We start from the raw sequence: 27,339 nt of genomic DNA on the forward strand, positions 1-27,339 counted from the left end.
GTGTACCGTACTGATAGTGTGCAGCAAAAAAAACAGTATTCATTTCTATCAGTATCCTAGCGATTTTTGTCCCTGATTCAACTCAATTAATGCGTGGTCTAGCTTAGAGCTCGACATTCAATTTTTGATCGTTCTCCCTCCCCTCACCCCTCCTTATTTCATAGATTTCATAGAATTTACAGTGCAGAAGGAGGCCATTCGGCCCATCGAGTCTGCACCGGCTCTTGGAAAGAGCACCCTACCCAAGCCCACACCTCCACCCTATCCCCATAACCCAGTAACCCCACCTAACACTAAGGGTAATTTGGACCCTAAGGGCAATTTGGACCCTAAGGGCAATTTATCATGGCCAATCCTCCTAACCTGCACATCTTTGGAGGATATTGGTGGATTTCTCGAAAGTAACCCAAAAGCTGCTAATTATTTTATTTCCTTAACCTATTTTTAAATATGAGTAGCAGCTCCTTCCACCAACAGAAAATGGGGAACATCCTTTAATGAGTAGCATAATAGAATTCCAGTCATTACCTGCACCTCCATCACCATCAAAGTCAGGCCCCAGAGTCAAAACTGTGACAGTTGCAAACTTCTTACAGAAGTCATCGAACTTCATCCTGTGAAATAAGACAGTGCCATGACAGTGATAGCTGGAACATAGGAACCCAGGAGTCGGCCATTAGGCCTGTCAAGCCTGCTCCACCATTCAATTTGATCGTGGTTGATTATCTACTATGATTATCTATGATTAGCCTCCTCTTTCCCGCATCATCTACTCACTGGATATACAACAAACGTACAAGTCGATGGACTGAGATGTCCTACCAGAATTCCCCATCATCCTTCTTGGTAAATCCAAATGCTTCCTTGGTCCAGATCGGGATTTGATTCCATAGTGGAGAACTTGTAGAAGGAAGGAATACCGTGTAAACATTCATTTCTTCTTCCAAACATCCTGACTATTCTTTCAAAGGCTAGGAGTCATTCAGAATTTCAGGCTTTCAGAATTTCGAACAGACAAGATAATGTCAAAAACGTGAATGCTTGAACACGTCTGGCGGCGACATGTAGGTGGAGGTCACACATTAGCTGGAACCTGCTAGAGGTTTTTGGCCCTTTTCATCCAGTTTTTGGGGGGAATTTGTGGGTAAACTTATCCCAGTAGAGTTGTGGGCACTAAAGGTTGTCGAAATCCAAAAGAAAGAATATTGGGAGAAAGGGAGCAAGTGCTAGTCCGCTGGCAGAGTCGACGATGGTGTGGAGTGTGGTTGGAAGTAAGATGGCGGGAGCTAACTCGCCGATGTGGCTGAGATGATGGTGGTGGAGTTTGTGCGGCAATTTGCCAAACAGTTTGAGCAGCAAGAGAAGGGGATGATGGACACTCCTAAGGAATTGGTGGAAGAGTCGCTGGCCCCGATAAAGGAGGCTCTTGGAAAAATGTCGGAGATGGTGCAGGAGCGTGGGGAGGTTCTGAAGCACTGTCATGGCACAGTGACCAGCTCTCTTCACTGGAAGCAGAGTTGCTGAAGGTGGAGGACAGAAATGAGGCTCGAGGACTTGAGGACAGAAATGAGGGCCTTGAGAACAGGTCACTGCGGCAGAACCTCAAGATCATGGGGCAGCCTGAAGGTGTGGAAGGCCCGAGGCTGACAGAGTATTTTGGAAAGATGTTCACAAAGCTGTTGGAGGTGGACGAGGATTCTCATCATGCCCCACACCTAGTGGATGTGGTATTTGAGAAGGGGCCAGCACGGCGGCTGGCACGGAGTTTGGATACGGAGGTGGTAGTAGACATGGGATTCTGCGTGAAGGTGGCGATGGTGATAGATGAGTATATGGAGTTCAATTAAAATGGGGAGGTGTCGCCATTGGTGCTGAGAAAGTGGTGGTGAGAGGTGAGATAATCTCGCATAAGGTTGAGAAGGTGTAATGGAGGAGTGCCAGAGGCTCACAAATGAAATTTTGGAAAGTGATGGCAAGTATTCAGAAGATTCCACCCCAGGGCTTTTGACCAGCAGGAAGGTACTGCAGACACAGTTTGATCTGTTGACAATAGGTAAAACGGTGTGCCAGATGAGGCGGGCAAAATGAACAATGCAAGAATGTGGGGGGAAGGACAGCAGTTTGTTGGCTGGCCACCTTATGCAGCAGATGGCCTGTGGGGGATTGTTCAGATACGAGGGGGAGGGGGGGGGGTTGGTGATCCACTCCGGAGAAGGTGAGTAGGGGATTTGAAAAGTTTTATCAAAAGTCATACAGGTCGAAGCCGCTGGGGGATGATGATCGGGAAGGTTTGGAGGAGCAATTGGGGGTTGAGGAGGTTCAGACAGACATGGCAAAAATACAGACGTACAGGGGCCAGATGTGTTTGTGGACCGTCTGGTTCCAATGTTGGTGGAGATATTTGAGGATGTGATGGTAAGGGGGGAGCTCCCAGAGACGGTGAGACAGGCTTCCATTTCGCTTCTATTAAAGAAAGATTAGGACTCAGTGGAGTGCGAGTTGTACCGGCCGATATCTCTACTAGGTGTGGATGCCATGATTTTTGCTAAGGTGCTGACACTCAGGTTAGTGGGGTGCCTTCAGCAGGTTTGGGGGAGGACCAGACAGGGTTTGTAAAGTGCAGGCAGTTGTCCTCAAATGTGCGGCATTTGTTGAACATGGTACTCTCCCCATCGGGATGCGGGAGCAGGAGGTTATTGTGGCGCTGGATGTGGAGAAGGCCTTTGATAGAGTGGAGTTAAGTTATTTGTTTGCGGTGTTAGAACAGTTTGGGATAGGGCCCCAAGTTTGTGTCATGGGTTAAGTTTCTTTATAGGGAGCCCGAAGCGAGTGTCTGTACGAACGATTTGTGTTCCGGATACTTCCAGTTGCAAAGGAAAACGGGTCAGTGGTGCCCTATATCCCCTGGTGATAGAGCCTTTGGCCATCGTGTTGAGGCAGTCAGATGGAGTCAGATAAATGGAGGGGGACGGTTGAGGGGGGGGGGGGGGGCGTGGAGTATAGGGTTTCCTTGTATGCCAGTGACCTTTTGTACATCTTGGATCTGGTCCCCATGGTGGGAAATAATGAGGCTGTTGACTGAATTTGGGGCATTCTAGGGATACCAACTGAATTTGGTGAAGAGCGAGTGCTCTTCGGTTTCTCTGCCAGGGAGGGGGGTGGTCTTCGGGGGGCGGGGGGGGGGGGGTTGCTGTTCTATGTGGAAACCTCCAAATTTAGGATCTAGGGTTGCAGGTGGCTCCGAGACCAGGCCCTCTACCGGGGCAGCATGGCAGCACAGTGGTTAGCACAGTTGCTTCACAGCTCCAGAGTCCCAGGTTCAATTCCCGGCTTGGGTCACTGTCTGTGCAGAGTCTGCACGTTCTCCCCGTGACTGCGTGGGTTTCCTCCGGGTGCTCCGGTTTCCTCCCATAGGCCAAAGATATGCAGGTTAGGTGGGCTGGCCATGATAAATTGCCCTTAGGTTAGGTGGGGTTACTAGGTTACGGGGATAGGGTGGAGGTGTGGGCTTAAGTGGGGTGCTCTTTCGAAGAGCAGACTCGATGGGCCGAACGGCCTCCTTCTGCACTGTAAATTCTATGGTTCTATGATAAGTTGAACTTTACGAGCCTGGTGGGTAGGGTCAAGGCGGATTTATAGCGGTTGGATATAGAGGTTGGATAGCCTCCCTCTGTCGTTGGCTGGCCAGGTTCAATTGATAATATTTTACCACGGTTTCCATTTTTATTCCAATGCTTGTCAGTATTTTGCCGAAGGTGTTTTTTCAGGGTGTGGTGCGGTTGATTACATCAATTATCTGGGCAGGCAAAGTAGCCACAATTCGGAAAACGGTGCTTCAGGGGGGTGTCGACAGTCAGATGGTTTGGCCCTGCTGAATTTGATTTATTGCTACTGGGTGGCGAACGGCGAGAAGGTGCTGGGCTGGTACGGGGACCAAGAGGAAATTTGATTTGAGGTGGAGGTGGGTTCATGTAAGGGGGTCAGGGGTTGCGGGTGCTGATGACGACTCCACTCCTGTTTTCCCCAGGGCAATCCAATGGTGGTAGCGACTTTGAAGATTTGGAGGCAATTTTGGCAGCATTTTAAGTTAGAGGCAGTGTCCAAGATGGCACCGAACTGTGCAAATCACTTGTTTGAACCGGCTAGATTAAATGCGAGGTTCCAGGGCTCGGAGGACAAGGTGGTGGGAATGAGGGATTTGCTTCTGGAGGGGCGGTTCGCTAGTTTGGAGGTGTTGACAGAGAAGTATGGGATCCAACAGGAGTGAGACTTTCTGGTATATGCCGGTGCGGGGTTTTGCAAGGAAGGTTTTTCCGACGTAGCTGGTGGTGCCACCCTCCTCACTGTTGGAGAGAGTGCTGTCGGTGGTGGGCATGGAGGAGGGGGGTACCTTGGTTATTGACAGGAGGATTCTGGAGAAAGATATGGTACAGCTGGAGGGAGTTAAGGCTAAATGGGGGGGAGAAATTTAGGATGGCGCTGGAGGAGGGGGTGTGGTGTGAAGTGTTGCGCAGGGTGAACGCCACAAATTTGCGTGCAAGATTGTGGTTGATTCAACTAAATGTCGTGCATAGGGCACATTTAACAAGGGCAAGGATGAGCCCGGCTGTTTGAGGGAGTGGGGCACAAGTGTGAGTGGTGTGGGAGGGACCTGGCCAATCATGTTCAAATGTTCTGGTCTTGCCCTGAGCTGGGAAGGTTTTGGGGCTCGTTCCTCAGCACCATGGCGGCAATCTTGCAAATGGACTTGAAACTCGATCCCCAAGGGACTGTGTTTGGGGTGTTGGACTTGCCAGAGCTGCAAACAGGGGCGGGACAAATGTTTTAGCCTTTGCCTCGCTGATTGCCCGTTGGCGGGTCCTGTTGAGGTGGAGGTCAGCTTCTCCGCCCTGTGCCTCAGAGTGGCTGGGGGACTGAATTATAAAGTTAAGTTCACCTTGAGAGGGGCGTTTGAGGGGTTCTATAAAATATGGCGCCGGTTCATTCTGTATTTTCTAGGAGTTGGTCAGCTGCCCGGGCTGGGGGGGGGGGGGTGTTTTCTTTCTTATGTATAAAATGTTAAAAACTTAATAAAAATATTGCAAAAAAAATGTGGAAGCTTGAGGAAATGCGCTATAATTTCCATATGGGATACAATTTTCCTGTGGAGTGTATTTTCATTCAAACCTATCGAGATATGGAATGCAAGTACTGGAAAATGAAATGTCTTTTGAGCATGTTTTTCACACCAATAATTTACACATGTACCAATTCATTTCGGAATTTAATTTCTCTCCATTGTGGTATCCAGGTGATGAATGACCTATTCTGCTTTTTTTAATACTCTGGGCCTGGTTGGATGAACAAAAATGATCTATTCCAGACTTGTGTGTTCCTAAATGTTGAAACCAGCCAAAATAATCTGCTAGGTTTGGAAAATAAAGTTGGGGGAAAACCCCCTCTTTTTGCTCCCCTACAAGCCAACATCTGACAATTGGCCAAGATCAAAAGTCTGGGGATGAGTTTTTAGAGTCAGGGCTTTTTCCTATTTAAATCATCAATAAGTTTTTTCAGCAGATTTCTAATTAAAACACAGTGAAATCACACACTTACAAAGTTAAATTATACCAAATTCAAATAGGAAAGAGATTCAAAGTGGGCAGGATACCAATCCTTCTTTATTCTGAACCTCCTCCTACCAGTCCATATGCTATCCTCCCCATGTGTGTGTGTGTGTGTGTGTGTGTGTTAATATGGAGCTGAAACATATCAACCGAGGATCAGCTCTGTATTTACCATCTGGCAAAAGAAATAGCTCAATGCAAAATAAAGAATAACATCGACACATTCGACCGAGAATTAAAACATTTTGAATTGACAACTTAAACCAGCTCATGCTCGAGTGTGTCCAGGACTTGATCCTCATCCCTCAGAACCCCCCCCCCCCCCCCAACACACACACACATGGATGCACCCATGGATAATATTTCCTGAGGAAGGGCATATTATCTGCCAGTATGTGGCCCAAATTCCTATTTCTATTTACTTGCTCTTTAACCAGGCAGCCAGGCAGTGACACCCAACCTATAATGTTCTAAAACAGGAAGAAATGGGCAATAATTAATGAGGACCAGGGGAATTGTACATTAAGTGTCAAACCCCCCCCCCCCCCCCCCCGCCGCAATGAGGGTGATTGGTGGAGACAAGCAGAAAAAAATAATTCTTGGCGGGGGGGGGGGGGGGGGGGGGGGGGGGGGGGAGGGGGGAAGGAGAAACTGGAAATTAAACATTACAAAATTATGAGTTGGATATTAGGAGTTCCTGTAAAATTCAAAAATATTTTGTAAAGAATACTTCTCTGTCTTTATATTTCGTTTGATATTTGAAATTTCTTTAGTCCAAACACTAAGTTGTGTCTCTGATTATTGGCACTGGTACTTGGTGTAATGTAGTGTTCAGTCATTGGGCTCAGTGGTATAACTGGCTCCTCACACTTGCTGCTTGAACTGAGGGCAGCAATGTTTTAAACAACACTTGTATTTTTTGTGGCTGCTGTTTCTAAGGTGAGCTGAGTGCTGGGGTCTCGTTGAGGCATTTGGACTGAATGAAACCGCCGGCAGTTATACAAATTTGTACATCGTCTAAAGTTGAGAATGGGGGAAATTAATTCACATTAATCATACTTTAACAATGCTGATTGGGCTCCAAAGATTAATCCAAAGAAGGAGATGCTGACCTTGGAAAGGATCCAAAGGAGGTTCACAAGCCTGGAATGAAGAGCTTGTCACGTGAGGAGTGGTTGAGGGCTCTGGGTCTGTACTCGATGGAGTTTAGAAGGATGGGGGGGAAACATATTCAAACTTCCAGGATACTGAGAGGCCTGGATAGAGTGGACATAGGGAGGATGTTTCCACCAGTAGAAAAAAATAGAACCCAAGGGCTTAGATTCAGACTGAAGGGACGATCCTTTAAAACTGAGATGAGGAGGAATTTCTTCAGCCAGAGGGTGGTGAATCTGTGGAACTCTGCCGCAGAAGGCTGTGGAGGCCAAATCACTGAGTGTATTGAAGGCAGAGATAGATAGGGTCTTAATTAATAAGGGATCAGGGGTTATGGGGAAAAGGCAGGAGAATGGGTACGAGAAACATATCAGCCAAGATTGAATGGCAGAACAGACTCAATTGGCCGAATGGCCTAATACTGCTCCTATGTCTTATGGTCGTATTAAAATCAGCATTTCTCTCCCGGATTACTCTAAAGAATTCTTCAGTTCTCATTTTGGTTCCACGATTACCAGCGCCACCTCAGTCACAAGTGCTCAGTGGAAAATTGACAATCCAATCAGACTTGGCAGCACAGTGGCAAGCACTGCTGCCTCACAGAGCCAATGATCCAGTTCAATTCTGGCCTTGGGTGACTGTGTGGAGTTTGAACATTCTCTCCATGTCTGTGTGCATTTCCTCCGGGTGCTCCGGTTTCCCCCCACAAAGATGTGCAGGTTAGGTGGATTGATCGTGATAAATTGTTCTTTAATGTTTAGGGATGTGCAGGTTAGGTTATGAGGTTAGGGTGGGGTAGGCCTGGGTAGAGTGCTCTTTTGGAGGGTCAGTGCAGACACACTGGGCCGAATGGCCTCCTTCTGCATTGTAGGAATTCTATGATTCTATGATGGTAAGGGTTGCAAAGTCAGCTCTGGTCACCAATGCACAAGGGAGATATCCAGACTCTGGATGCTTCTAGGAAGAGCCACAAGACTGTGTTAGGATGAAACATGTCGACTGGGGAAGGTGGCAACAAAGAGGGGATCTAATGTAGATGTATATAAGCAGATTTAGGAAAATTAATTCCCCAAGCCTACTCCAAACTAACCTTGACAATAGGATTGGATAGTGCAGGTTAAAACCAGTAAAACGCAGATTTAGGAGTTGTGGTGAATCACATTCCGCGTAATTCACACTGTTGTTATATGATGTGCTGTATTCATGTAAGCTCGGTATACGAGCAGTTGTGCGGCTCTGCCCATAGGGGGAGATGAGGAGTTTGTACTGGATTCCACCCGTGGCTCCGCCCATGGCTCCGCTCATGGCTCCTCCCACTAACCAGAAGTATAAAGCTTTGCAGTCGTGAGCCTGCCTGCCAGTTCATCACGTCGCAGGCAGGCTCTGTTGTAAGACTATTAAAACCACTGTTCACTTCCAACCACGTGTCTTGTGAATTGATGGTCACATCAATTTAATAGTCTTAGGAAGCTAGAAGAAAACGACTAAGGAAACGACTATGGAATCAGCCCTCAAACCTGACCGACTAGAACTCGACCCGCAGGCTGCAGAGGCAAGAGAAATCTTTCAACACTGGCCTACTAGCAATGTTTTAAGGCCTACCTGGCTGAATCAAGTACTCCAGAAACTACAGAGGAGCAGAAACTCAGTCTACTGCACGCAAGGGTGAGCCACCGTGTATCTACTCAACTCAATAGTACTAACTCATATACGGGGGCCCTAGCCATGCTAGATCGAATGTACGTGAGGCCCATCAACGAGGTCTACGGGCGGCATATTTTTATGACCCGCTGCCAGTGCTCCGCGGAGTCATTGGAAGAATTCCTGCGGGATTTAAAGACTTTAGCTTGGGACTGTGATTACCAGGCTGTATCAGCCAAACAGCACATGGAGCTCGCCGTCAGGGATGTGTACGTGGCAGGCCTCAGATCAAACTATGTACGCCAGTGGTTGCTCGAAAAAGGGACCCAGAATCTAGAGGACACGGTAGAATTGGCTACCACCATGGAGGTCCCGTTCCGTAGCCTCACCTCGTTCCCCGCGGACCAAGCGACCCCATCCTGGGCCCCCGACCAGCGACTTCCCCAGGCCTGCGCCGCGCGGCCACCCAGCCACCACGCTCCAGGGTGCCATTTTTGCGGGCAGCCCCAGCACCCATGGCAGTTTTGCCCGGCCCGTAAAGTGACCTGCAGCAGCTGCGGTCGCAAGGGACACTATGCCTGGATCTGCCTGGCAAAGCAGGGCCCATCTCCTAACTTTCCCGCAGCCTCCCAGAGCACTCATTTTCAAACACCACAGACCCGCAGGCCCCCAAAATGCTGCGGCCTGTACTCCGACTCCGTCCCAAAACGACACGTGCGACTCATGGGGGCCGCCATCTTGGCAACCCCCCTCCACGCGGACGGCCACCTGCGACTCATGGGGGCTGCCATCTTCCTCGCCGCCCGCCACGTGTGATCCACGGGGGCAGCCATCTTGGGATCCTTCCTCTCCTCACTCAGAAAATGGCCTCGAAGGCTACGAATTCAGAGGGCAGTCACCACGGGGCCACTCCAGCACAGCTGATCGAGCCGCTGACTACCCGCAACTCAGCGCGGTACCGTTGGACCAGTCGCGTCCGAAACATCTCCGCAACTCCATGATGACCATTGAAATCAACGGGTACAGGACACCGTGCCTCTTCGACTCCGGGAGCACCGAGAGCTTCGTACACCCAGATCTGGTAAGACGCTGTTCGCTCCCTATCTTCCCTGCACGGCAAACTATCTCCCTCGCCTCGGGCTCTCACTCTGTTCACCTCCAAGGATGCACGGTCACGACCCTAACGATCCAGGGCACTAGCTACTCGAACTTCCAGCTGTACGTGCTCCCTGAACTCTGCGCCCCACTCCTACTGGGACTCGACTTCCAGTGTAACCTGAAAAGCCTCACACTCAGCTTCAGCAGGCCCTTGCCCCCGCTCACTATTTGCAGCCTCGCTACGCTAAAAATCGACCCCCCTCCACTCTTTGCCAATCTCACGCCGGACTGCAAACCCGTAGCCACTCGCAGCAGGCGATACAGCCTGCAGGACAGGGTGTTTAACAGAACCGAGGTCCATAGGCTCCTACGTGAGGGGATCATAGAGGCCAGTAATAGCCCCTGGAGAGCTCAGGTGTGGTCGTCAAGACCGGGGAAAAATTCCGAATGGTAGTGGACTATAGCCAAACCATTAATCGGTTCACGCTCCTCGATGCGTACCCCCTCCCCAGGATTGCAGACATGGTGAATCAGATCGGCCGCAATTGCGTCTTCTCCACGGTGGATCTGAAGTCTGCATACCACCAGCTCCCAATCCGCCCAGAGGACCGCCACTACACAGCGTTCGAGGCCGACGGCCGCCTCTTCCACTTCCTCCGGGTTTCCTTTGGCATCACGAATGGGGTCTCGGTGTTCCAACGAGCAATGGACCGAATGGTGAACCAGTACGGGCTGCGGGCCACGTTTCCGTACTTGGACAAGGTCACCATCTGCGGCCATGATCAGCAGGACCACGATGCTAACGTCCATCGATTTCTCCAAACTGCCCAGAAACTTAATCTTACTTACAACACGGAGAAATGCGTTTTCCGCACGACCAGGCTAGCCATCCTCGGCTATGTCGTGGAAAACGGAGTCCTGGGCCCCGACCCGGACCGTATGTGCCCCCTCTTACAACTCCCTCTCCCTCATTGTCCCAGGGCCCTCAAAAGGTGCCTGGGGTTTTTCTCATATTATGCCCAGTGGGTCCCTCAGTATGCGGACAAAGCCCACCCACTATTTAAGGCCACACTCTTCCCTCTATCGGATGAGGCGCGTCAGGCCTTCACTCGTATCAAGGAGGACATCGCCAAAGCGGCCATGCGGGCGATGGATGAATCCGTCCCTTTCCAGGTAGAGAGCGATGCCTCAGAGGTCGCTCTCGCTGCCGCACTAAATCAGGCAGGGAGACCAGTCGCCCTTTTCTCCCAAACCCTCTCCGCTTCGGAACTTCGACACTCTTCGGTCGAAAAGGAAGCACAAGCCATCGTGGAAGCAATACGTCACTGGAAGCACTACCTCGCAGGTAGGAGGTTCACCCTCATCACCGACCAAAGATCGGTTGCCTTTATGTTTGACAACTCACAAAGGGGCAAAATTAAAAATGATAAGATCCTACAGTGGAGGATCGAACTCTCCACCTACAAGTACGATATCATGTACCGACCGGGGAATCTGAACGAGCCCCCAGATGCCCTGTCCCGTGGCACGTGCGCCAGCGCGCAAGACGACCGCCTCAAAGCTATCCACAATGACCTCTGCCACCCGGGGGTCACCCGGCTTGCCCACTACATCAAAGCCCGAAACCTGCCTGTCTCCACCGAGGAGGTAAAAGCCATCACCAGGGATTGCCCGATCTGTGCGGAGTGCAAACCGCACTTCTATAGACCAGACAGGGCCCACCTGGTCAAGGCCTCCCGGCCCTTTGAACCCCAAGTATCGATTTCAAAGGGCCACTCCCCCCGACCAATAGGAATGTGTACTTCCTGAACGTAATAGACGCGTTCTCCCGCTTCCCCTTTGCTATCCCGTGCCCCGATATGACCTCCCACACAGTCATTAGGGCCCTGCACAGCATCTTCACTCTGTTTGGTTTCCCCAGCTACGTACACAGCGACAGGGGTTTGTCCTTATGAGCGACGAGCTGCGTCAGTACCTGCTCGACAAGGGCATTGCCTCGAGTAGGACTACCAGCTACAACCCCAGGGGGAACTGGCAGGTGGAGAGGGAGAACGTGACGGTCTGGAAGACCGTCCTACTGACCCTCTGGTCCAGGAAGCTCCCGACCTCCCATTAGCAGGAGGTCCTCCCCGACACGCTCCATGCCATTAGGTCCCTCCTATGTACGGCCACCAACCAGACCCCTCACTAGCGGCTATTTATTTTTTCCAGGGGCACTACCACGGGGGTTTCGCTCCCAGCATGGTTGAGGACACCGGGCCCGGTTCTCCTCCGGAAGCACGTCTGGACCCACAAAACTGACCCACTCGTTGAGAGAGTGCTCCTAATCCACTCGAACCCCCAATACGCGTTCATCGAATACCCTGACGGCCGTCAGGACACAGTTTCCCTCCGGGACCTGGCGCCTGCAGGATCCAACTCCGACACCACTACCGCCGAGGTGCCCCTCACACTACACCCCACCCAACCCCCCGCGCCTGGCACCCCCACGCCTGTAGGTCCGCTGCCCGTGCTCCACGCCCCCACGCCTATGGGTTTCCGGCGCTCCCCGTCACCAGTCGAACCAGTCGGATACGAAGCTCTGACAGAATCACCCCCGGAGTCTGCCATCATACCCTCGCCGACCGCCACCACCCAGCCACCAGATGAGGCTGCAACCCCGGCGCTTCGTCGATCCCAGACGACGACTCGACCGCCGGATCGACTCAATTTGTAATTTGTAATCTGTAATTTGTCATTTGTAGACACATCACCCCCACTGGACTTGATTTTTTACATGGGGTGAATGTGGTGAATCACATTCCGCGTAATTCACACTGTTGTTATATGATGTGCTGTATTCATGTTAGCTCGGTATACGAGCAGTTGCGCGGCTCTGCCTATAGGGGGGATGAGGAGTTTGTACTGGGCTCCACCCTTGGCTCCGCCCATGGCTCCGCCCATGGCTCCTCCCACTAACCGGAAGTATAAAGCTTTGCAGTCATGAGCCTGCCTGCCAGTTCATCACGTAGCAGGCAGGCTCTGTTGTAAGACTATTAAAACCACATTTCACTTCCAACCACGTGTCTTGTGAATTGATGGTCACATCAGGAGTGTGACAAATTATATCACAAAAAAATTAAATAAATCCATGAAGGGAATATTGGGTAATGGAGGCAATAATATGACAATCTGTGATAGGGGCACTCGGGGATTACAAGGAGGTGGATGAGCTTTGAAATATTGGCTGATTTTCCTATTCTAAGTTTAATGATTTCTTAAAAGCCTTCTCCAAACTCCAGAGGAAAAAATATCATTCCACAAGGATGACGGAGGGAGTAGGGCCTTTTGGCAGATACACTTGCTGCAGAATGTCTTTTGGGATTGCCTCAGTTCCAGAAATGTTCCAAAATATAACAGTACACATTAGATGGGAGTGAAGGAGCAGATATTGTTGTATACGATATCGTGATTTATGGAGAGAATAAGCAAAAACATGGCCAAGGGTTGGAAAGAAATTCTATTCAGGTATACAATGTGAAGCTGGATATGAAGAAGTGCAGTTTAAAGTTCAAAAGGTCAGTTAAATAGGTCTCATGATCACAACAAAGGGGCTCAAGGATGGAAACAGTATGTGAACAAACAGAAACATCAGCGAAAATTAAAAAAAACACACTGTACATTCTGATGATGAATGAATCAGGCAATCTTTTACCAGCCCTGTCAGAAAGCTTCTTGGAAAATATATAGGTCGTTGAAATTCCACAGTGTTTTGCCCAATCTCCTGGCTTGAAGCCCTGGACAAACCACTTAAGTAGCATTTCTCTGAAGGTTTTCAGCAAGGTGATGGGCAGCAGGGGACCCAAGGGCTTCACGTTTAGGCCCAGCTGGGGCTGGGCTGCCAGGGGCTGATGAAAATACACAGCTTGTTAAGAGCCAATTCAGGCCAAGTAAAGGTGGTCAACTGGGATTTTCCAGTGGGCCTCTGGGTCCCTGCAGGTGGTTGGGAAGAGTTTAACTGCCTGGAGGATGTTCCCCCAGTGGTAGACCAGAGAGCCAGCACTCCAGCCAAACCCAGAATCCCTCCATGCCAACCGGCCCAAAGAGAAAAACCAGTAAAACTTGTACCAACTGGTCTTGTATTCCTTACGATGGAACTCTACCGTTACTCTTTTTTTAAAAACTGGGATTTGGTGATTTTGAAATTGTTTCCCTGCTGGGTGGGTGCCAAGGAACAGTGGCATAGAGGTCCTGGACGCAATAAAAATAAACTTTAGTTTGGAATTTAAGAAGTTGGGGAGAAGGTGACTCCATTTTGAAGTACCCTCTCCTTTATTTACATTCCATTGCAGTCTGTTGCTGCTTTCAAGCTGCAAAGCCCTTCGGCGTCTAAAGCCGCCTATCATCCTTAATTTGTCCTCTGTCAACTGGCCACCCTCGGGAAAACCACGAGTGAATGTTTCCCACACAGTGCAGGCTTCTGATCTATATATCTGCCGGTCGACAAGGTTCAGAAGCTTCCAAAGGAAAATTCTGCCCCAACTATTTAATTGAATGAATGAGCACAACGGCATTATTTTGAATATTTATACAGAGATAGAAAGCTTAAAGACATCATCATCAAAGCTGGTTTTATTGGTAACCAAATAAACTAAATCAACAAATTGAGGGTTAAATTAAAAGGCAGCCCCTTAAAGGGAGACTGCATTGAAATAGACAGAATCTCAAAGAAAGGTCGCTATTTTGAAAATCGGGCAGGAAATATCTAATGAAGTCCTGGCCAATATTCTTCCATGAGCCACCACCAATTATCTGGTCATTATCGCATTGTTGCCTGCGGGACCCAGCTATGTGTCATTTTGTCTGTTATATTTCCTGCATAATAAGAGTAACTACACTTTGAAAAAGCATTTGATTGGCTGTAAAGCATTTTCGGACATCCTAAGACCTAAGGTCTGAAAAACGGCACATAAATACCAGCCTTTTTTTTCTTTAAAATGCAATGTTTAAAACAGAAATAATATGACCTGTGTGAATAAACTTGTGAGGATTAGCATTGTTCCTTCCATTTCAGGAATGGACCAGTATTATTACAGGAGGAACAACGCATAACTTACAACTTATGAATGTTTGCATGAACTCAATGCAAGTGTGTAGAAGTAGGGCGGCACGGTGGTTGGCACTGCTGCCCACAGCGCCAGTAACCCAGGTTCAATCCCAGACTTGGGTGACTGTCTGTGAGGACTTTGCATGTTCTCTCCGTGTCTGCGTTGGTTTCCTCCGGGTGCTCTGGTTTCCTCCCACAGTCGAGAGGGTACAGCTACTCGATGCAAACCCGCAGTACGCCTACGTGGCGTACCCCGACGGCCGCCAAGACACAGTCTCCCTCAGGGACCTGGCACCAACTGGGTCCCCACACCCCCCTTCTCCCCCCAGTGCACCTCACAGCCGCCCCGCTCCAGGATGATCCGTCCTCCCCTTGCTCCCACCCGGGGATGAAGATGAGGTCTACACGCTCCCGGAATCACGGGCAACCGAGCTGATGCCTGCATCGCCACCGGGACTGCGGCGCTCACAACAGAGGATAAAGGCACCCGACCGGCTGAATTTGTGAACTTTACCCAAAATGTTACCCTTAAAATGCATGTGAATAGTTTTCCACTACCCCCGCTGGACTCTTTTTTTATCAGGGGATGAATGTGGTAGTCACCACTGTGTATATATCATGTAATACGGTAAGGTTCCTGTACTACAGGTACGGGGGTAGATCCCTGCCTGCTGGCTCCGCCCAGTAGGCGGAGTATAAATGTGTGTGCTCACCGAGCTGCAGCCATTTCGGCAGCTGCAGGAGGCTACACATCTCTGCTTAATAAAGTCTCGATTACTCTCTACTCTTGTCTCGTCATAATTGATAGTGCATAATTTCCCCAATCCTCCTGAACTCCTGAGCACAATCTCTCACTTGTGACCTGTGTTTCATGGCATTTTTATTGGAGTGGATTCTCTTGCTGACCGGTAGCGGGTTTCCCGGTCTGGCGGAGAATCGAGCATCAGCCGAAAAACAGGCTTGGCACCAGGCACCGATCATGTTCCGATACTCCGGTCCTCTGCCGGTGGCGGCAATTCGCATGGATTTTAATCCAATGAATGGGCTTGAAGCCCGATGCCCTCTCGGCCGGGAGCTACGCAGGTGTGTATTTAAGAGTGGCACCCAGGAGCCTTGGCCTTTGAAAGGGAGCAAGAGGTAAGAAAATGTTTCCAACTTTTCAGGTTTGCTGGTGGGTGTATGTCTGGACCTCAGGGAGTAGCAGGGAATGACTTGATGGCTGGTATGTGGACTCAGGGTGTCCCCTTCGGGAGCGGGATGACCTGGCTGAGATTGCCATTTCTGCTATTCACCCATTTAAACCAACCCGTTAGCTGCAACCTACCGGTGCCTGGTTGTTTAGACTGCTGACTGCTGACAGTATCCTGCAAATGTTCTGAGAGGTTCTGGTCATGTGGCTTCTAACCCAGCCCGCCCCTCTGGAAACCCTCACACCTCAGCAGTATCATCAAGGGAATGGGCGCGGCTATGCTCAATCGCCAGCTCACCACATGTTGGCACTCCTCAGAAGCGCAGCCCCACTGCAGAGGAAGCAGGGGGTGAGAGCTCACCCCAAACAAAAGGCACTGGCACCGTTGCTGCTGGAACCCTCGTCTGATGGTGATCCTGAAAGACGAACGACCTGGGGTGAGATCTTGGGGAGGACTGGTCTGTGGGAGAGGGGTGACTCACTTGTTACAGGGACATCTGCGTTTCATTGGATCCTCACTTGTTTGGCACAATTCGAACTCCATTGCAGCCACTGCCCTCTCCTTGGGCCTCCCCCAAGAGTTGCAGCACCCTTTCCTCCGGGGTGTAGACCCGAATATCTGGGATGCCCCCTCCCATCTTCTCACGTCCTGGTTATTATGGGCCGCTTCATCCTTGTGAATTCAGAAACTACATAGTGAGACACTGGGAGGCAGGTTTTATGAGGGGTTTGTAGCTGGTGCACGAGTGTGTGCAAGGCTCCTAGCCAAAGAGGACAATACATGTTTTGGGGTTTAATGGAGGGTTTGTTGTAAGGCAGGTGGGACGTTGTGGGCCTCTAGGGGGCTGGGAATAAGGAGGTCATGTTCAGCATTGCTGCCAGTCCTGGTGAGGCTGGCAGCATTTACAGCCTCTGCCACCTCACCCCAGGCCTTGTTTTGAATGGTGGACTTGTCTCCGCCCCACCCTGGGGAAGAGGGTGCCCCTCCTCTTCTCAATGGCACCCAACATTCTGTCGATCTCTGATTCCCGGAACCTCAGAGTAGGATTTTTAGCAGCCACTGTCTTGACTGGGATGACAGTCATAGTGAGTCGAGCGCTTAAAAGCTGCTCCACCTTGTCAGGCCAGCGAATCAGACGCCAGCGGGGCCGGGATTCGCTCCGGCTGCAGATGGGCAGCGCGCTGGCCCATTTGCATGACCTGAATGTCTCCTGCAGTTCCCGTGATTCAACTCCAGCGGCAGCACTTAGTCTCCAGAACAGGGAATCCAGCCCATTATATTAAAGGAATGGTGGTTGTGGTGTAACACTGTGCCACCCAGTGCTCAGATGCAATACTGCACATTGGTTTATTTAAATGTTTGTGCACACACACAGATGTCAGTACTGGAGACCGAGGCATGTAGGGCGCGATTCTCCCAAAACGGGAGAAATCGTAAAGCTGGCGTCAAACCCGGGCGGGTTTGACGCCAGCGCGCCCCTTCCCGACCGGGAACCGATTCTGGTCCCCGCTCGGGGCTAGCAGCCCGACGCCGCAAGCTCCGGCATCACGGGCTTAACGAATTTCGTTAAGCCCGCTTGCCGGAGTTAGCCCCGGCTGACGCGTCATATGACGTCAGCCGCGCATGCGCGGATTGGAAGACTCCAACCCGCGCATGCGCGGATGACGTCATCGCGTATTTGCGCGAAACCCGCGCATGCGCGGGCCGGGATGCCCCTCAGCCGCCCCGCGAATGGATACTGCGGGGCGGAGGAAGGACAAATAGTGCGCGGGCATCGGGCCCGCTGCCCGCGATCGGTGCCCACCGATCGCGGGCCCATGGCACCCTTGGCACGGCCGTGGTACTGCCGTGCCAATCGGTGCCATGGTTATAAAAAGCGAGTTGTTCCCGCCGTTTTTACGAACGGCCAGACCAGGTCTGTTTGCCGTTCGTAAAAACAGCGTAAAGGGCTGGGACTTCGGCCCATCGAACAGCTGTGAATCGCTGCCGGCCGTAAAAAAACGGCGGCAGCGATTCATGTCGGGAGTTGGGCGGGGGGGACCCGTCGTGGGGGTCGGAGAATTTCGCCCGTAATGTCTGGGCTCCAGGGGCATCAGAACTAGGGGTTACCCCAGAGATGCACTGGGGACAAGTTCTGCTCTCCTCCCACCCCAGTCCCCAGGAACGTCCATTGGATGTTCAGATTTCCATTGGGCAATTGCCCTGCAATTGAACTCCTCTGAAGGTACAATTTAAGATTTATATCGTAAGGATTTGACTGTGTGACTGTCATAGATACCCATGAAAAGTTAGAAGAATTGAAACTGATTCTCCCCCTATCCCCTTCTCACTTGCCTCGACACTCTGCACAGGAATAAAGGACAGGACAGCCCCCCCCCCCCTCCCCACTGATCACTGACCCCATCCCTCTGACCAACCCTCTCCACTGACCACTCCCCGTTCACCAACCGTTCACTGACCATGCAACCCACCAACCACCCCAATGACCAACGGGTATCCTGTTGACCACCCCTCAACCGATCCCCCTCTGTCACAACCCCCCCCCCCCCCACTGATCACCTCACACCCCCACTGACCTTCCAGAGACCACTGACCACCTGACTCACTCCCCCCCCCCCCCCCCCCCGTAAAAAAAGGAGATGCCTTCCTCCCTCCGATTCTTCAGCCCTGGAAACCTCAGGAATGCGCTGCCCTACACCGTTTTCCTCTGACCTGAGTCGAAAGGTTGGGAGGGAACGGATTGGGTGGATTTCCAGGCAAACAACTAGGAGCGGAGTGGCAGTCTGACTATGGTTTCTACTCTGCAAATGTGAATGCTCTTTCGGAGGGTCGCTGCAGACTCGATGGGTCGCATAGCCTCCTCTGCACTGGAGGGATTCTCTGGATTCCTCCCATTCCCCATGTGTTAGTTTTAAATATAAGAGGAGGATTTCCTCCATTTGCTATCTCTAGTAAATGTGTGAGCTGAATTCTCCCTCTGTGTACCCGAACAGGCACCAGAATGTGGTGACTAGGGGCTTTACACAGTAACTTCATTGCAGTGTTAATGTAAGCCAACATGTGGCACTAATAAAGATTATTATTATTATAAAGTATGGTGTTTTACCAGAAATAGAAAACCTTGCCACCATCTTTATAATGTCACTGATGCACTGGATTCAGTGAAAACTGACTTGTAAATGGCACACAGAATCTTGTGGTATACTCCAAGAGGTGTCATGACCATTGGCCTGACAAGCTACAAGAGCAGGTCAGGTGCTGGAAATCCTGCGGCCTTTAACTCACCTCCTCTCTCCCCAAAATTTGTCAACCATCTATAAGTGTGATGGAATACGCTCCACTTATTTGGATGAGTGCAGCTCCAACAACACTCAATAAACCCGGCAACATACAGATCAAAGCAACCTGCTCAATCGGCACCCCATCCACCACATTCACTCTCTCCACTGATTCATTCATTCATTCATTCATTAAAACATTCAATCTCTCCATCACCGACGCACAGTGGCAGCAGTGTGTACTATATATAAGATGCAGCAACTCGTCAAGCCTACTTCCACAGCAACTTCCGAATCTGTAACCTCTACAACCTAGAAGAACAAAGGTAGCTGATACATGGGAACATCACCACCTGCAAGTTCCCCTCCAGGCTACACACCATCCCATCCTGACTTAAAATTTAGAGCACCATTCCTTCACTGTCACTGGGTCAAATTTCTGAAACTCACTTCTGATGTGGTGGTAAGCTGGGTCTATGAGGACTGCGTTTACTGCAGTGGTGAGAGAGACAGGCTTCCGACACTTGAAGAAATACAACTCGATTTTATTGAACACTTAACTATAATACATGCTTTAACTGTGGGTTGACACTATGCTGACTTGACTGGAGACCTGAGGCTAACCTGACCAGACTATCTTACTACCACATGGTGTTTGTTCTAGTTGCTGCTCACGAGCTCTGATTGTCTCAGAGGCTGGGTCCCGAGAGAGCGGGAAAACTAGTGCCCTCTGGCTTTATAGTGGCCGTGTCCTGTCTGGTGATTGGCTGCTGTGTTCTGTGTGTTCACTGATCATCCTGTGTGTCAATCACTGCCTGTCTGCACTCCACCATATACCTGGATGTATATTATGACAACTTCCAAAAAGCACAGTGGGTGTGCCTACACCACATGGTCTGAAGCAGTTTAAGAAGGTGGCTCACCACCACCTTCTCAAACGCAATTATAGATGGGCAATAAATGCTGGCCAGTGACAATCACATCCAGTGAAAATATAAATAAAATCGAATACAGAGCAAAAATGGAGATGATCCCAGGCACAACAAATTCTTTGCACTATTTTAAAATAACATGCTGAACATGATTATTACAAGAGCTCTAAAGGAGTAGAGGACTGTGACAGAATTAAATTTATACAACACAGAATAAAGCAATAGTCCATCCCTTTGCTTTATCACTGTAAAACTATCTCACATATTGCCATGTGAAATGAAAAATGAAAATTGCTTATTGTCACAATGTGATAGTCGGTATTAGAGGTATTACAGTACCTAGGTTGGAGGTACCTGATGCTGTAAGATCATTGGTGTTGGAGGTACCTGATACTGTTAAATCATTGGTGAAGCCTGCCTGCTGGTTCCGCCCAGTAAGGCGGAGTATAAGAATCTGTGTTTCCCTAGCTGCTGCATTCTGTACCTGCGCTGCTGGGGGAAACATCGAGTTCAATAAAGCCTTCAATTGTCCTACAATCTCACTTTGGGAGTTATTGATCGTGCATCACACAAGTAGTGAAGTTCAAATGAAGTTACTGTGAAAAGCCCCTGGTCGCCACATTCCGGTGCCTGTGAGGGGAGGCTGGTACGGGAATTGAACCGTACTGCTGGCCTGCCTTGGTCTGCTTTAAAAGCCAGTGATTTAGCCCTGTGCTAAACCAGCCCCTTCCAGCATCCTTCCTCTGCTGCCAATGTTTGTCCATTCTTCCTTCAAAAGGTGGAATGGTGTGTGGCTCAGTGGTTAGCACTGCTGCCTCATGGTGCTGAGGCCCCAAGTTTGATCTCGGCCCTTGGTCACTGACCGTGTGGAGTTTGCACATTCTCCCCTTGTCTGCGTGGGTTTCAACCCACAACCCAAAGATGTTTTGGGCAGCACGGTAGCATGGTGGTTAGCATAAATGCTTCACAGCTCCAGGGTCCCAGGTTCGGTTCCCGGCTGGGTCACTGTCTGTGCGGAGTCTGCACGTCCTCCCCGTGTGTGCGTGGGTTTTCTCAGGGTGCTCCGGTTTCCTCCCACAGTCCAAAGATGTGCGGGTTAGGTGGATTGGCCATGCTAAATTGCCCGTAGTGTCCTAAAGAAAAGTAAGGTTAAGGGGGTTTGGGTTACGGGTATAGGGTGGATATGTGGGTTTGAGTAGGGTGATCATTGCTCGGCACAACATCGAGGGCCGAAGGGCCTGTTCTGTGCTGTACTGTTCTATGTTCTATGTGCAAGTTCGGTGGATTGGCCACGCTACATTGCCCCTTAATTGGAAAAAAATAATTGAGTGCTCTAAATTTATTTTTTTTTAAAGGTGGAATGGTTCCTGCCTCATTAACATAACTGTCACTACAGTACTCCAGAGTAGAACTTCCACATGTTAGGAAAACCTATGGTTGAATCCAGTTGAAATTGTCAGCCAGTGGGGAAGCTGAATGACACATCAATTACCTATTTGATGCAACTATCAACAGCGGTCTGGAAGGAGATGGAAACACAGAAATTGAAGACATGAAGTCACCTTGGTTACCACGAGCAATGTTGCGCCAATGAGTGCAAATATCTTCCTGGTGCAGGGATCATAGCTCAATGGCTGCTGAATCTCAGCTTTCTGAAGTTATGGTCTTCAATCATTATATAGCTGACATGCCATGCAAGGGCTAATTGAGCCAATGCACACTGGTGCCAGTCGAAACCCTAGAAACCTTCCCTGCTCCTCCTAGTCCCCCCGCCATGTCAAGTGCCAAGAAGCAGTGGAGGCAATTGACTGACAATACAACACCGAGAAACAGAAAATTCTGTCGGAATCCCAGAAGGTGATAGCCATTTTGATATGGGTGGCTGAAACGTACATTAAGAAACTCAGACTTAACTTGGAGGTCGGGAACTCAAAGTCCTGACGAACCTCAGACTTCCTGTGCATGTGCAGACCAAGGGCGGGTCAGACACACGCAGTTCGACATCTTTACATTCTTCAGGCTGAAAACAATCCCAGTCCAGCACAGAAGGAGAAAAGAGGAAAAGCAGGAAAACCCAGGTCTGAAGCCCTGAAGACACGAGAAGGCAGCCAGAGGTTGGCGGCACCGTGCTGTTGGGGCAAAGGTACTTCTTTGGAGCAGTAGTATTCTGCTTGGCATGGACAAAGATCTGAAATTGTGCTTCTGAATTGGCATTGTGTTCTCTGGAACAGAAACTAGGAAGGCGATATTGAAACCCTGCAATGTGGACCATGATTAAAGTCATTCGAGTTGAAGCCACATTTGAAGACAAGACGATCTTTAAAGATGAAGATTGGGAACCCTCCTGAGAAAGATGAAGTTTCAGTGAGATTGATTCATTCATAGGCCAGGATTTTCCACCCACATTCCCGTCGGGCAGGCTTGGCGCTGACAGCAGGAAATATCACAAAAAGGCTTTTGTCTCTTTTCATGTCAACATAAATGCAGAACCCGATCGTCCCCTCCCCCAGTCAGTGGCAGGCCACGTTTCCCGCCGTTCAATGTCAGGACGTAATTATGATACATTAGCCTATCATCAATGGGTCCATGCGCTTAAATTATATCAATCAATCAATTAAACCTCCATGGTGGTGTGATTTCAGAATGGCATGGTGTATGACTGTTTTAAAAGGCATGCACCTGGCAAGCAGAACTCCGAAGGGAAGTCAGAAGTGTGTGCACTCAAGTTGGTGCAATACCCGTGGAGTGGCTCCACGTCTTCAGACCACTGGGGGGGGGGGGGGGGGGGGGGGCATCACAGGGAGACCTGTACATCAGGGGCGGGATTCTCCCCTACCCGGCGGGGCGGGGGGTCCCTGCGCCGAGGGATGGCGTGAACCACTCTGGTGTCGGGCTGACCCAAAGGTGCAGAATCCTCCGCACTTTCAGGGGCTAGGCCCGGCCCGGAGTAGTTTGCGCCCCGCCGGCTGGTGGGGAAGGGGCTTGGCACCACACCAACTGATGGGCCTCAGCCGGCCGGCGCGAGTTGGCGCTTGCGCGGGAGTGCCAGCATGTGCTGGCGTCATCTCCGCGCATGTGCAGAGGGCTTCGTTTCCGCACCGGCAATGGCAGACCGCTACAGCCGCCGTGCGGAAGAATAGAGTGCCCCTACGGCACAGGCCCGCCCGAGGATCGGTGGGCCCCGATCACGGGCCAGGCCACCGCGGGGGAACCTCCCGGGGCCAGATCCCCCCGTGCTCCCCCAAGAACCCCGGAGGCCGCCCGCGCCGCCAGGTCCCGCCGGTAAGGACCTACCCCAATTTACACCGGCGGGACTGGCAAAACACGGGCGGCCACTCGGCCCATCACGGACCGGAGAATTGCCGGGGAGGCCGCTGCCAACAGCCCCCGACCGGCGCGGCGCGATTCCCGCCCCCGCCAAATCCCCGGCGCCGGAGAATTCGGCAGCCGGCAGGGGTGGGATTCACGCCGCCCCCCCCCCCCCCCCCCCGGCGATTCTCCGACCCGGCCGGGGGGGGGTGGAGAATCCCGTCCCAGCTTCTTTATTTTTTTAATAATCTTTATTGTCACAAGCTTACATTAACACTGCAATGAAGTTACTGTGAAAAGCCTCTAGTTGCCACATTCTGGCGCCTGTTCGGGTACACAGAGGGAGAATTCAGAATATCCAAATTACCTAACAGCCCGTCTTTCGGGACTTCTGGGTACCGGAGCACCCGGAGGAATCCCACGCAGACACAACGAGAACGTGTAGACTCCGCACAGACAGTGACCCAAGTGGGAATCGACCCTGGGACCCTGGTGCTGTGAAGCAACTGTGCTAACCACTGTGCGGCTTTCTGTTGTGTCGCGGCAGTGCAGGCCTGTAGGGAGGGAAGGGAAGTCCAGGGCATGAGCTTCATTGCAGGCCCAAAGAGAGAGAAGGAGAGCCTGAGTGTCGGCTTCAGTGTGGTTGGGTTGGGTGTGGATGGTGCATGTGTGTGTGTGTGTGTGTGTGTGTAGGAAACAGTACGGACTGAAGGTACCTAACATGTGTATGTGTTTAATTTCCTTTCATATGTGTTTTACTGTTAAGCAAACATTTATTTTTACTTAAAATTATAACAACAAGACTGCAACATTCTTCACTGGTCTTTACATCTTTCCCATATTATACCAAATTGCACAATAAAGTTAAGAATGGCATTCAAAGCTTCCCTTCTGGGATTTTGAATACACTAGAAATTAACATCAGCTGCGTTCTTAGCGCCACACATGTCCAGGGAACTGGTTGGTCGCATCTGCCACCTACTGCAGGATTGGGCGCCACAGGAAATTGGAGGGCATCCATTGGCAGTGTCACTGAAAGTGACTACAGCACTCAATATTTACATCAATGGATCATTCCAGGGCTCCACAGATGCCCTCTGCAGAATTGTGCGAGTCTCCACAAACAGGGCTACCCACTGAGGACATGGCTGATGACAGCTGGGCTGTGACAACAGAGTGCAGCTGAGACAAGGTACAATGAGGCTCATGTTGCACTTTGCACTTTGGTCATGCAGACCGTAGGGATGCTGAACATGAAGATGCCTGGACCGGTCTGGTGGAGTCCTGCAATACAATCCACAGAGGGTGTCGCACATCGCCATTGCCTGCTGTGCTCCGCAATACCGGGCACTGCAGTGGGGGCAAGGATTACCTGAGGAGCAGCAAAGCTCCTCTGATGCAGAGGACATCAAAGGGTATGATGCTGAAGAGGTCCTTGAGGGTGAGGATGTCGACCATGAGGCAATGGTGGTGTCCAGACGAGGCAGATGAGCTTGGGACACACTCATTACTGCTAGATTCATCAAGGGGGGTGATGAGGACACCTAGTGAGTACACCCCATTATATTCACATGGCATCTGCAAGATTTGCATCTGACTAATGGCAGCACACATAGCCTCTCTGATGAGGCACTGTCATGGGGACACAGCGGATGCCCATGGTCCCTATGTTCTAGGAGGATGAGGATGCTCCAAAGATCTTCACAGCACTTCTGTGAATATCTGACTCCTGTCTGGTTGATGGCAGCTCGCATGTTCCCAATGCTCAGGGTCATATTATGACGATGCAACCAAGAAAGTTCAACCTTTCCTGATCCTATGGCATCCTGAACTGAAGCTTGGAGCAACACAGTGTCACCAGAGGTACAAACTGATGGGATGGGGACCAGCCAAACCTTGAAGGAGCAGACAGCACACAAGGAAAGTGACTGGAATCTACACGACCAGCCCTTTACACTGTGGCAATCATCAGAATTCCCATCCAGAAAGAGGTATGACCAATGTGTTCAGTCACTGTGAAAGAACACTATTTAATGTGCTGGGAAGGTTGCACAAAGCACAGGGAGCAAGCCCTGACTGAGCACACTGCCTGTATCTTGTGCCAGAGTCAGGTTTACTTCAGAATGACAGGAACACAGCTCACCATAACAAAGAGCAATAGAAAGGGTGAAATTAGTGGGAGTTTATGTACAGAAATGAACGTTATGTACAAGTGATTAACACGTGTGGCCATGCTGTGCAACTACAACTTCTTAACCTTCCTTACCCTGCTGCTACATCTAGGTGCATCCTCAACATCCCCAACAGAGATGGATGGATGGAAGCAGCCTGCTGACTGCTACGCCCCGTTGCCCACCATGACTTTAGTGGGCACCCTCTGGAGAGCTGAGACCTGGGGGGCTCCCAGCCTGCTTTCGGGGTCCTGCTGTGTGGCAGTGCCACTTTCTTCAGCCTGTGGAGCTGGAGCTGATGCAGTCACAGTAAGAGGGGTTTCAGATGGGCAGGACACTCCCAGTGTCACCTGGGTGGAAGGTTCTGGGGTGTGTACCAGCTGATCCTACTTCCTGTGGGTGCCTGAGAGCCATGGCTACCTCCTTGAGATAGAGGGACAGCTGGAGTGAGCTCAAGAGACCCCGTCATCCTGTAGCAGTGCAGGACAGAGGTGTGGAGCGAGGTCTCCACTGTGGCTGCCACCCTACCTGCGTTGACCATGGTCCATTGGCCTGTCGATGCAATCACCTCAGACTGAATGTGGACAGACTCCTCCATGGAGCCTTGCAATCAGAGGAGTGCGGTAGACACCCCTTCCTGATTTTCCCAACTTTGCCTTTGGGGTTCCAGCAACTGTGGCAAGACAGAATCCACAGGCTCATCATCTGACAGGGACTCAACAGATTCCTGACCTCCAGCAATCCTCCGAGGTGCCGGAACCCTGGGACGTGCCAGCCTCCACCTGCTGGGGATCGGGTGGTGTGATGTGCTCACCAGGTTGTTGACCCCAAAGCTATTCCAAAACTAGGTTCCACTGAGCTATATGTCTCTGCACCGGTGAAGGGTATGGATGAGCGCTGTGACAATTCTTCCATTTCAGACTCTGAGAATTCATTGCCCATGCTGCTGTCAGAGCTGGAGTCGAGGACCTGGTTCATAGACATAGACATAGAATTTACAATGCAGAAGGAGGCCATTCGGCCCATCGAGTCTGCGCCGACCCTTGGAAAGAGCACCCTACTTAAGCCCCACCTCTGCCCCATACCTGTAACCCAAAAACCCCACCCAACCTCTTTGGACACTAAGGGCAATTTATCATGGCCAATCAACCTAACCTGCACGTCTTTGCACCGTGGGAGGAAACCGGAGCACCCGGAGGAAACCCACGCAGACATGGGGAGAACGTGCAGACTCCGCACAGACAGTGAGCCAAGTCAGGAATCAAACCTGGAGCTGTGAAGCAACAGTGCTAACCACCGTGCTACCGTGCCACCCATTGATATGCCTTTGGCTGCTTCCCAGGTCTTCAAACGAAAGGGGAGATCATAGAGGCTTGAGAAAGAGGAGACATGATTCATGGCATGGCAGTCTGATGAATGCTGCAGTGCAGGATCCTCACTTGATTGAGCTGTGGCAACCTCCCCATCAGCACAGGAACAGTCCGTGTCCTCTCCAGTCGGCTGAAGCGCTCTATCTTCAAAGTGTGTGTGGACCTTGAGTTCAGCCATCACTCCACCACCCTGGAATCTCTCCCTCTTGTTATATACCAGCTTGACCTGCATGAAGATAGATGGAGAGTGTAAGCAGAACATCTGCCTGGCCAGGAGATAAGGATGCCTGGCACAGATGGGTGGTGAGTGGGGCCATGGGTGGGATGAGGACACGTTCCACAGGGGAGATAAAGGTGCGTGTGGGGCAGTGAATGGTGGCAGTGAGCAAGGTCCCTGTGCACGCGTGATGGCTCTGTGTGTGTGTGAGTTCAGAGTGATGAAAAGAGTGATTTAACCTGGCAGAATGAAAGAGATTATTCATCCTCTTGCGGTACTAGATGGCAGT

At 50.7% G+C, this 27,339-nt stretch overlaps 1 protein-coding gene across 1 annotated transcript in view; it reads right to left on the reverse strand.

The window, feature by feature from the left end:
• Positions 1–27,339, reverse strand: part of LOC119974330 (calpain-A-like) — an 88,496-nt gene that overhangs the window by 10,875 nt on the left and 50,282 nt on the right. The window contains exons 7-8 of the mRNA XM_038813101.1: positions 22,131–22,327; positions 529–614 (exon numbers count right to left, since the gene is read on the reverse strand). Coding sequence (XP_038669029.1) covers positions 529–614; positions 22,131–22,327 — 283 coding nt within the window. The remainder of the gene's footprint in view (positions 1–528; positions 615–22,130; positions 22,328–27,339) is intronic.

This window comes from Scyliorhinus canicula, chromosome 12 (assembly GCF_902713615.1).
Source record: "Scyliorhinus canicula chromosome 12, sScyCan1.1, whole genome shotgun sequence".
Lineage (NCBI taxonomy): Eukaryota > Metazoa > Chordata > Chondrichthyes > Carcharhiniformes > Scyliorhinidae > Scyliorhinus > Scyliorhinus canicula.